The 11,242-nt window shown below is 50.1% G+C and overlaps 1 protein-coding gene across 1 annotated transcript; it reads left to right on the forward strand.

Annotated features, from left to right (window-relative positions):
• Positions 1–1,043: 1,043 nt before the first annotated feature.
• Npm2 (nucleophosmin/nucleoplasmin 2) lies at positions 1,044–11,214 on the forward strand. The gene is made up of 11 exons (XM_090353725.1): positions 1,044–1,200; positions 1,360–1,445; positions 1,546–1,671; positions 2,975–3,068; positions 5,207–5,370; positions 5,580–5,611; positions 6,746–6,782; positions 7,288–7,408; positions 9,812–9,906; positions 10,943–11,081; positions 11,183–11,214. Exons 1-11 carry the CDS (start codon positions 1,044–1,046, stop codon positions 11,212–11,214), a joined length of 1,083 nt encoding a protein of 360 aa, XP_090209851.1.
• The last annotated feature ends 28 nt before the right edge of the window (positions 11,215–11,242 follow it).

Genomic DNA, 11,242 nt, shown 5'->3' on the forward strand with positions numbered 1-11,242 from the left:
ATATACAGGGCTTGGAATGTGGCTTAGTTGGTAGAGTGCTTGCCTAGCATGCATGAAGCCTTGGGTTCCTCAGTACCACATAAACAGAAAAAGCCAGAGTGGTACTGTGGCTCCAGTGATAAAAGTGCTAGCCTTGAGCAAAAGAAGCTCAGGGACAATACCCAGGTCCTGAGTTCAAGTCCCAGAACTGGCAAAAATAAATAAAGTACATCCACCGGAATGGCTAGATTCAGACAATGCCTACTGTTGACAAAGATGCAGAACTATTACAATTCTTAAAAATCATAGGCAGACATGTGCAATGGGAGTGAGTACTTGCTGTATCCTGGCGAACGCATCTCTATGCCTCGGGGTGCTGAGGACCCCTCGCTGTAGTCTGCCTCTGTAAACTTGGCCCTCACAGTGATTCTCACTCTGACTCTGGGCCAGCAGCAGCAAGTTCACCTGGGAGCTTGTAGAAGTATTAATTCTCTACCCACCTAAAACAATTCAATGTGAACCAGCAGAAGAAAGGCCGAGCATTGTGTTTTAACAAGTGCACAGGTGATACCGAGACACCAGGAGGAAAGAACAGAAGAATGAAATAGGAGAATGGGCCTTACGGCTGATTGGATACCTCCCCCTTCCCAGGCTTCTTAACAGCCTAGTGAGGGCAGAGGGCTTTGGCTCCAGTAAAGGTGAAGGCTGATGAGGCTGCAGTGAGCTGGAAGACCCATGGCTTGATTGATAGCACGGTAAGACTGATCAGGAGCTGAGAAGGCCAAGACCCAGCGAATAAGTAGACCTGGGCCCAAATCGGACACATACCCAGGGGCAGACAGGCAAGCCTCCCAGCCAGCCTGTGGGAATCACTTCTGTCTAAACTCTGCTGTCTAACAAGTATTCCAGACTTACCTTTGAGCTATTGTGACCAGACTTCTTTTTGTCTTGATTCTTGTCTTCCACGCCTGTTTAAATGGCCCTTGACCCTGGCAGGCCCCTTTTCAGTCTGCAACCAAAGCCTTGTCACCTAGCGGTGCCCTGTTGGTGCCTCTCAGCAGAGAATGAGTGCCGCTGAGCTTCAAGCAGGGGCCCAGGGCCTCTCCTCACTACAGGATCCCTTCTTCCAGCTGCCTGCCCAGCCACCTCATTACTTCCCAGGACCAAGTCCCAACAGCACCAACACCATGACTGAAAAGGATACAAGGACCGTGCTCTGGGGTGAGTGAGGGCAGAGGCTCTGCCCAGCTCAGCCTGTCATGTCCCACTGTCCCCCAGCTGAGATAAGATGGAGGTGTTGCTGGGGTTGCGGGTGGCAAAGGAACTTGTGAAGCCTCCCATGGGCCTTTGCACTGCAGTCATTCAGCCCTGCTTGAGCAGGTGCTGAACTAAATCAGGAGAAACGGAGTTGCACCTTTAAGCCCCAGCTGGAGAAGAAAGAGAGCTGTAAGCTGTTGATCAGTACGGTGAGTGTTCCTCCACGGACGGGAGGAAGAGCAAGAGCAAAGTAGCAGCATCTTCCTCCAGTGCAATGAGGCGCCCCTGCCTAATTTCAATCCCTTGCAGATTTGCCTGGGTGAGAAAGCCAAAGAAGAGGTGAACCGGGTGGAGGTCCTGACACCAGCAAACCTGGAGGACAAGAAGACCCAGCCTGTCACTCTTGCGTCGCTGAAGGCCTCTGTGCTGCCCATGGTGAGCCTGTCCGGGGCAACAGGAACATTTTTAAACCGCCCCCTGCCGGTGACTGAGACCCTGGTGACTACGCCGTCCCTATGTAGAGAAGCTCTCATTTCTGCCAGTTTATCTTGAGCTTTCTGTGCAATGCACCAGATTTTGTGAATCATGTTGCGATTCTTTTTCCTTCTATTTAATCAGTCGTGGAGCTTGAACTCGGGGCCTAGGAACTGTTCCTAAGCTCTTTTGTTCATGGTTAGTGCTGTAGCACTTCGAACCACAGCCCCACTTCTAGTCTTCGGGTGGTTGATTGGAGATAAGTATTAAAGAAACTTTCCTGCTGACAATGAATTGCAGTCCTCCATCTCAGCCTCCTGAGTAGCTAGGATTATAGATTTGTGACCCCAGTGCCTAACTCTTCTCTTCCCTCCTTCCCTCCCTCCCACTCTTTTAAGATAGGTCTTATTTAACCCCCAAGCCAGCCTTCATTTTGAGATTCTCCTGCCTCAGCCTCCTGAGTTCTGGGATTATAGACTTGTACCACCAAGTCTGTCTGCTTTTTCTCTCTGTTTAATTCTACTTCATTTCTCTAGATATAATTCCACTTCATTGCTGCATGTCCAGGACCTTCAATCAGATGCACCTTGACTCATAACGGGTTTCCATTCAGATATATGCATGATACATTGTTCACTTATGGTACTTCCAATGTATCTGCAAAGATATGGTTTAGTTGGATATATTGTGGCAACAGAGCCAACAGGATTTGCTGACATATCAGACATAGAATGGAAGAGAAAGGCACTTTTGTGCCTAATTCAATAGAATAACAGCTATCTACTGGGACAGAATGGTAGATATGGGTTATAATTTTAAAGATCTCTGTTAAATTTGGGACATCTAGCAGCTACCCAGTTAACTATAGGATTAGAACAAGAGTCATAAAAACCAGGGGAGTATGTACAGATGGGAAAGAAAACTCAAAAGCTAGTTGCTGGTGACTCACTCCTGTCATCCAGCTACTCGGGAGGCTGAGATCTGAGGATCAAAGTTCAAAAATCCAATTGACCACCAAAAGCCACAAGTAAAGCTGTGGCTCAAGTGGGAGAGCACTTGAAAAAGCCAAAGGACAGTGCCCAGGCCCTATGGAGAATAAGAGGTTCAGTTACCCACTCTAGGGTAAACTACCTCGGCAAGAAGGTGAAAACTAAAGCCCACAGAATCCAGGAACCTGGGCGGTTAGGGAGAAGGCTCATGGCAGCCCCTGTCAGGTCCCAAGACCTGAGTTAACCCTGTCTTCCCCTGAACTTCCCCACTGCAGGTCGCCATGTCAAGAGTAGAGCTTTCTCCTCCAGTCACTTTTCAGCTTCGGGCTGGCTCAGGACCTGTGTTCCTCTGCGGCCAGGAGTGCTATGGTAAGTCAGAGCTTGGATATGGGCAAGGGGTGAGGGGGCTGTGTTGAGCACAGAACGTAGACATGGTAATGTAAACACTTGAGGAAGTCATGGATTTTTTTCTGGATAAAACTACCCAAAGGCAACATGGTTGCCTATGCCTGGCCTATGCCTGGAAGGTCATAGGAAAGGGTCAGGATTCAGTTCTTCTTTAGCTCTCAACAGTGACTCTGTGGGCCTCAGCCCTCACTGGTAACATGAGAAGCTGTCTTTGATTTCACCTGCAGAGTTGTTTTTTTTTTTGTCAGTTCTGGGCTTGAGCTCAGGGCCTGAGCACTGTCCTTGGACTTTCTCAAGGTTAATGCTCTCCCACTTGAACCTCAGCACCACTTCCGGCTTTTTTTCTATTTATGTGGTACTGAGATGTACCTCGGTCTTTGTGTATGCTAGGCAAGCACTCTACCACTAGGCCAAACTCCCGGTCCCCTTCAGAGTATTTTCGTTGGTGGTGGTGACCATGGCACTTGAACATGGGGCCTGATGCTGTCCCTGAGCTTTTGTGCTTGAGGCTAGAGCTCTGCCACTTTGAGCTACACCTCCACTTCCACTTTTCTGGTGATTCACTGGAGATAGTCTTACAGCCTTTCATGCCTGGGCTAGCTTTGAACTGTGACCTCAGATCTGAGCCTCCTGAAGAGGTAGGAGGACAGGTGAGCCACTGGCGTCCAGCCTTCAGAGTGTCTTTATAGTTTTAAATGGATTATACCAAAACGCTCAGCATAATACATGCAAACATGATTGCTAGAAAGCATAAGGCCATAGTAATTAGGGTAGTGTCCTGCCTCCGAGCCCTGGCACATTTCATTTGCCTTAGAATAAGCTCTAGTTTCTTAACTGCCTGTTTGAGGTTCCTCTTGTCATGTCCATCTTATGTTGTTATAAATACTGAGGCTGGGTATTTTATAAAGAAAAGATGTTTGTTAGCAGTTGGATCTGAGTGGGGGGACCATGAGTTTGAAGCCAATCTGGATTACATAGTGAGACCCTATCTTAAGAAAATATTAGCCAGGTACTGGTGGCTCACACTTGTAATCCTAGCTACTCAGGAGACTGAGATCTGAAGACCATGGTTCAAAGCCAACCTAGGAAGAAAAGTCTGAAACGTTTTTTTGGCCAGTCCTGTGGCTTGAACTCAGAGCCTGAGTACTGTCCTTGAGCTTTCTCAAGGCTAAAGCTCTACCACTTGTGCCACAGCAGTAGTTCTGGATTTTTCTGTGTATGTGGTACCAAGGGATTGAACCTAGGGCTTCCTGCATGTTCGGCACTTTACCAGCAGGCCACACTCCAGGCCCTCTGTGAGACTCTTAATGTCCAATTAAACATCAAAAATTAGGCAATAGAGCTGTGATTCAAGCAGTAGAGTGCTAGCCTTGAACACAAAAACTCAAGAGATTAACCATGCCCTGAACTCAAGCCCCAAGACCGGCTTAACATAAATCAACCATGCCCTGAATTCAAGCCCCAAGACCGGCTTAGCATAAATCAAACAAAAAGGTTTATTTGGCTCACAGTTCTGGTGGCTGGAAACATGGCTCTGAGAACTGGCAAGGGCCCCCAATATGTGTGAGAATTTAGTGAGCTGAGGAGGAACTTTGGTTCTGTTCCACCATATTGTTTTGTTACAGTCTCAAGACCTAGTCCTTCAAGACAGAATGAATGCATTCGTGAGGGTGGACCCCCATGACCTTGGTACCTTCAGCTTGGCCCCAGCTCTTGTAGCTGTCTCCACACAACACTGCTGCCACACTGGGGTCAAGCCGGGAGCTCATGGACCAGAGCAGGACCAAGGCACAGGCCAGGCTGCCATATCCATTTCCTCTGTGTCCCTACCTACCCACTTGCCAGCACATCTGTCAGTCTCTTGCCTTTACAGGGTTCTTTCTCTACCTCCTGACATAGCCTGGTCCCTATTTTAGAGTACAGAAAGAGAGGTGTACATATTCATCTCCAGAATTCCCCCAAGACTATAACCTGGAGTCAAAGGAGTCCTAAAATAGGAGGTAAACAGAGCCCTAAATTAGGAGGCAAACGCCACTCTACACCTCAGAATTCTGCTCTTCCTTCCTCCTCTTGCATCTGCCTCACCCACACCATCACAGAGATTTCAGACTTGTCCTGGCTAGAAGAAGAAGGGGAAGAAGAAAGTGAGGAAGAGGAAGAAGACTCTGACGATGATGACGATGATGCAGATGTGTCTCTAGAGGACACCCCTGTCCGACAAGTGAAGAGGCTGATGCCCCACAAACAGACGAGTGTGGTTAAGGTAGGAAAAAAAAGTCTTCCTTCCACAAGGTTGGGACCCTGTAGAGGCACCTGGGAGAAACTGGGCTCTGAGAACCTGGGCCAGGCCTCCCAGGTTGGGGGAGGGAATTCTGCCAGCTGCTCAGCCAGGATGGCTTGGGCTTGGAGAATCTATTCTGGCTCTGGGCTTCAGCCTAACTCTCTCAAATAATGCTTGTCTTTGATTCCCAGAAAAAAAAGCTGGAAAAAGAAGCAACAGCAAGGTAACTCGATTTAATTGCCCTAGATTCTTTACGTGAGATAGAAAGCATGGTACACCTGGCTTCTATACAGACTGCATGCACACACACAAGGGCTGGAGGTCAGCACAGCCATCTTAGAAAGCATGCAAATGTTCCTATTTTTTGGACCTGATCCCACTTAGGCAATCCTTCCAGAGAATTCAGTTCAAGATATGGGGGGAAACTGTATGAGCCAGGAAACTTAACCATGGTTTTGTCCAAATACTAGTGGAAAATTGAAGCCCTCTAAATGTCTACCCAATCATAATTTACTGAAATATATCTTTTCTCTATGGTGAGTGCATGTCACCTGATGCTTTTAAAGTGCACAGTAGCCTGGAAAGTGTTGATACAGTTAAAAGGACAAGATAGCATACAGTTTTTTGTTTGGTTGTTTTTGCCACTCGTGGGGCTTGAACTTGGGGACCACTTGAGCCACAGCACCACTTCCAGCTTTTTTCTATGTATGTGGTACCAAGGAATCAAACCCAAGTCTTCGTGCATGCTAGGCAAGCACTCTACTACTAGGCCAAACTCCAAGACCCATCATACCGGTTTTTGAACACATGAAAAATAATTTTTGTCAGTTGTGGGACTTGAACTCTGGGCCTGGGAAAAAATAAACCAACAAATGTTAATACTGGTAGGAAGTAAGGGATATTGTAGTAACTTATTCTCTTATTTGCAATGCGGTTAACATTTCATAATGAAAAGTTATTTAGACAACTGAAAAGAATGCAGATGTTAGCCTAAAAAGAGGAAGACAAGTGTTTAAAAAGAGAAAGCCTGGACTGGGCTGGTGGTAGGTAGGCGGACATGACTCTGTGGTAGGGCACTTGCCTAGGATTTTATGGCCCTGAATTCAAATCTCCAGCACCCATCACACACACACACACACAAAATAATAATAAAATGAAAAGAGAAGCGGAGTGGCCTGAGTGGGAAGGTGGAGGGAATTGCCCCACAGCTTCCAGGCTGGGTCCTCTGCCTCCTAGAGCCACCTAGGCTGAGCTCGCTCCCTGCGCAGACGTGAGGAGAGCCGAAGCTTTGGCCCTCACTGGTCTCTGACTTGCCCACCTGTATCTCTGCTCCTTGCCAACTCACCACTTATTCCAGGTCCACTCCAGGTTCAGACAAGAGCCCTGTGAGGAAGGTGAGTAGGAAGGTAGAAGGGTGGACCTCAGGTGAAGGGGTGGGGGTGGAGTAGAGACTGAAGCTCCCTTGTCTCCACAGGCCAGAATGACACTCAAAACTAAGAAACCAGTCAAGAAATGAGGAGCCTACAATGGTTTTGCCCCATGACCCACCAAGCAGAGAGTATATTCCCCGACTGCTCTGCTGGTGCCCACTGGTCCCTCCACCTGAGTCACAATACGACGCAACGTGGTGGGGGCCACACAAGAATCCTCCACCCCCCCAAAAAAAATACCTCCAGTTCCAGGAGGCCTTAGAAGAGCCCAGCAATCAAGTACAGGGCCACAATAAAGTTTACTTGGTCAGGATTTTTCTCTTCTTCCCTGGGCAGACTTTCCTACTGCACCCACCCGTGTCCAGCAGAGGGCAGCCTTAAACCAGCACACTCACCTTCCTTCTCAGCTGAGCCTGCCTTGGGCTGAGCTGCTAGCATGAGCGGCTCAAACCCTTTGACCAGGTTACAGGTACAGAACATCAGGACCAAGAAAGACCTGGACCCCAAGACCCATATCCTGAATCTGCTCCCCTCTTGTGAGGCACTTATCAAAAGTAGAGACCACGGGCTACCTGCTTTTTCAGGCTTCTGTGAGTGTTGAACCCCACAAGCCCCTTGAACAGGATCTATCCAGCTCAGTGGTAAATGATGCAAGTAGAGAGTTAAAGCGCTACTTCTTGGCTCTGGCTGTCTCCCTGTCCAGGCTTGGATCGATGGCTCTCATGGTCCTGTCTTCATCTCTTGTTACATAATAGCATGGAGCCCTCTCCTCTCTCCCTCCCCCCAACCCCCGGACCAGGGACTACACATACATAGCCTCTGCTGAGCTTCTGTGCGTTTCTCCATGGGCCTGACTTGAACAAACAAGTAGATATTTTTCTCAGGACACTCCAGGTATGGGCGATTGAGTCCCTGGTACTAGGGATTAAACCCAGAGCCTTAGCAAGCACTCTACTGCTTGAACCACAACTCTTTTCCATTTTGTCGGGGCCTCCCTGACCTTGCCTGGTCTAAACACAAACCTCCAGTCCCAGGTGTACCTCGGCATGCCCACCTACATGGCAAGATCCGCCACAAGAGCGTGGACTCCTGATTTCAACTCCATGGTGTTCATTGAGCCACATGCCACAGGCAAAAGCCAGCTCCTCTCAATTCAAGTTGCCTGCAATCTATAGAGGAAACAAAAAAGCCAATATTAGGATTTCAGTGACTAGAATGGGAAGTGGCGCTGTGGCTCAAAAGTGGTAGAGCACTAGCTTTGAGCAAAAGAGCTCAGACAATGCTCAGATCCTGAGTTCAAGCCACCACCAACAAAAAAGATCTGTGACTAGAAATGGACTGTTTAGTTAGGTCTAGGGAGGCTTTGGGCGCACGTAACTGGCAAAGGACTGGGAATTGCATGAGGATCTGGCAGAACAGTGTTCTAGGAACAGGGAAGCGTGTGCACAGGGCTAGAGGTGGGAGGAAGCTTTTGAGTCTACCGAGAAGGAAGATGGGTGGGAGTAATAGCCACGGTCAGGCACACTGCGAGCTGTGGCATCCAGATCCACACAGAGGGTGCTCCTCAGACAGCTGGGGTCACTTGATCATGGTTTGCTGGTAGACAGTAGGCATCAGCTAGCAAACAGTCAGTCCAGGTTGCTAGGATGCCCTTGGCCCCTCTCGTGGCCTAAGCCTGCGGTGACTCAACAGGAAAAGGGTTGCTGTGCTGAGGCAGGTGGTGACCAGGAGCAGTTGAGCAGGAGGACGGCTGGCTGCATCTGGGCTGTGAGGGGAAGGTGTGAGACAGCCCCAGCTGGAGGGTGTTGAACTTGGCACTGGGGGGGCAAATTACAGCCAGAGTCACTTGTCCCCTAATCACCTCTCACCCCACCTCCCCAGAGGTGGTCAGGAGCCCTCCCTTCTCCCTCTCCTTACCCCCAGCTCACTCCATCAGGAGCAAGTGTCAAGTTTAGGTAAACTGAGGCTGAATCATGTAGGCCCATGCCCTGTTCTTCCATGGTGTCAATGTGTCATAGTTTTCAGTGAATTCCTATCTCCGTTGACGTGAGAGTAGCTACTTTCTTTGTACAAACTGGGAACCTGAGACCAGGGAAGCAAAGGGACTTGTCATAGGTCACACAGCCTGAGGACCACAGTGAGGGATACCCAGGCCCCTGGACTCTGCATGCTGTCTCTGGGCCCACCTCTGGCTCTCCTTCGTGGACAGACAAGCAAAGGTAGTCAGGCAGCCAGGTATGCAGGTGCAGAATGGGAGAGAGTGAAGAACCAGAGGTACTTAGGAGGCTTACTGCCCCTGTCATTCTACAGAGTCCTCTGGCATCTGCCTCTGGCATCTGTTACGATGGAAACCCAGGATGGGGCGGAGGGTAGCCAGTGAAATCACCAGGTATTCAGACCCAGAGGCCTTAAGTAGCTTCCAATATCTTCTTCCCGCCCCCCCCCACAGCCAATGAGCCCCAACACCTGCCTTCCATTGACCAAAGGACACCTGCCATGGGACCCCAAGATCTGAGCTATCCCTGAGGCATCTGTACCCTTCTACCTGTGACCTAGCTTGACTCCTGGCACTGAGGTCAAGAGGAGGTGGCCTTTAATACTTCTGGAAACTGATGGGGTGTCAAATCAGACCTGGATTAGATCAGAGTCACAGGGGAAGACTCCTGGAAGGGGCAGAAACTGAAACAAATGAGCCTCAAATGGTAGGAAGACTGTGGACAATGGAAATGGCCAGGAGGCCCAGCATTGCTGAAAAGTAGGACAAGGCAGTGTGGAGAATGGTGAGCACTTGTTCTGGGAGCGGGATACCAAGCCTCACCCAGCTGGTGAATGGCTGTGTGGTGTGGAGGGCAGCTATAGACTATGCAATGACTTCCTCATGCCAGGTTAGGGGCTCTTACCTTGCAGCTTGACATTCTTCGAGTTTAAACTCCCAGATGCTGGACTCCTGGGTATGACTTAGAGCAGGCCTAACTCCACCCTCTGCACACCAGCACAGGCCACTCCTCCGGGCCCCCTGCAGTGGAACCTGGAGTTTGGGCTGGGCAAGCCTGAGCATCCCCAGCTTGATCTGGCCAATGCTCCGAAGGTATCTGCTTGGCTTGTTTGCATGGGGGAAGGTGACAGACCTCTTTGTGGATTGACAGAGCTCAGGAAGGTGAGAAGGAACCCAGAGTGAAAATGCCAGTCAGCTCTCTAGGAAAGTAAGTCTACAGTCACAACATACAGGAACAGCCCTCAGTAGAGGGCAGAGCACCATAGTTGGGGCCTTCCTCCAAGCACCCCGTTTTCACCCATATTACCATCCACTTTTTGATAGGGAGGTGTGTGATAAGGCACACTCCTGATCACCAGCTTCCAGGACCTCAGCTGTCACTGAGACGTCCAGGGAGACGTCTCTGGAGGGATTGGCCACTGTTCATGCAGAGAGAACCCAACAAGATACAGAGCCAGCCATGTGTCCAGACTGTTGGCAAGCATATCTTTTGTCGAGGTGGTGAGGCTCGGGCTTGAACTCAGGACCTGTATGCTGTCCCTAAGCTTTTATACTCAAGGCTGGAGCTCTACCACTTGGGCCACAGCTCTACTTCCAGCTATTTTGGTGGTTCATTGGAGATGAGTTTCACAGACTTTTCTGCCCAGGCTGGCTTTGAACCTCATAAGGATCATGTAATCCTACCTCCTGAACAGTTAGGATTACAGACCTGAGTCATCAGGGCCCAGAAGCAAGCATGCCTTCTAAGTACTACTATCTCATTCGGACCTCCCAAGGAAAGGACTGTCCCCATTTCTCAGAGGAGACCCTAGGGGCTCAGGGGAAAGAGGCACAAAGGCTTAAGATAGAGGCAGAGCACAGCAGATCTCTCTGTACAAGCCAATTTTCCCTGGATCACTCCACTAGCCATCCTAACCAAGCCCATCCCTGCCCCCTGGAGGGAGGCTCCTCCTTTTAATTCTATCCCAAGCTAGGACCTGTATGCCTTACCACCGCTCAGTACCTGCTGGCTTGCCCTGGGGTAGAAGGGGCTCCAAACCTGAGGGGGAGCCACTGCCCTGAGACTAGAAGGCAAGGAGCCCTCCTCCCCCTGCCGGTCACAGACCCTGCGCTCTGCCTGGGCCAGCAGGTTCTGTGCGTGCGCAAGCGGGTCAAGAATAAAGCAGAAGGGCTCAGGGGCCAGCCTCTGGTCCGGAAAACTCCCTCAGCCCCATCCCCAGTGCCTGGCAGCCCCCAGCCCCGACTTCGCAGCCCCACTGGCCAGGAAGGTGGCCACCTCACACCTCAGCTTCCAACTACGCCCCCTCCTCCTCCCCTTTTCCTCCTCCTCCCCTCTCCCTTCTCTCCCCCCTGAAAACCTGTGGCTCAGAGACCCTCGCTTCTCTGGGATTCTACCCCTGAGACCTGCCCACATCTGCTCCTGAGTTTG

The sequence above is a fragment of the Megascapheus bottae genome, chromosome 20 (genome assembly GCF_031878675.1).
Source record: "Megascapheus bottae isolate mThoBot1 chromosome 20, mThoBot2.hap1, whole genome shotgun sequence".
NCBI classification, from domain to species: domain Eukaryota; kingdom Metazoa; phylum Chordata; class Mammalia; order Rodentia; family Geomyidae; genus Megascapheus; species Megascapheus bottae.

Coding starts and splice junctions, on each gene's coding strand:
- Npm2 (XM_090353725.1), top strand. CDS start 1,044: ATGAGTGCCGCTGAGCTTCAAGCAGGGGCCCAGGGCCTCTCCTCACTA. Junction 5,371..5,579: donor AACAGACGAGTGTGGTTAAG/GTAGGAAAAAAA, acceptor TTTGATTCCCAG/AAAAAAAAGCTGGAAAAAGA. Junction 6,783..7,287: donor ACAAGAGCCCTGTGAGGAAG/GTGAGTAGGAAG, acceptor ACCAGGTTACAG/GTACAGAACATCAGGACCAA.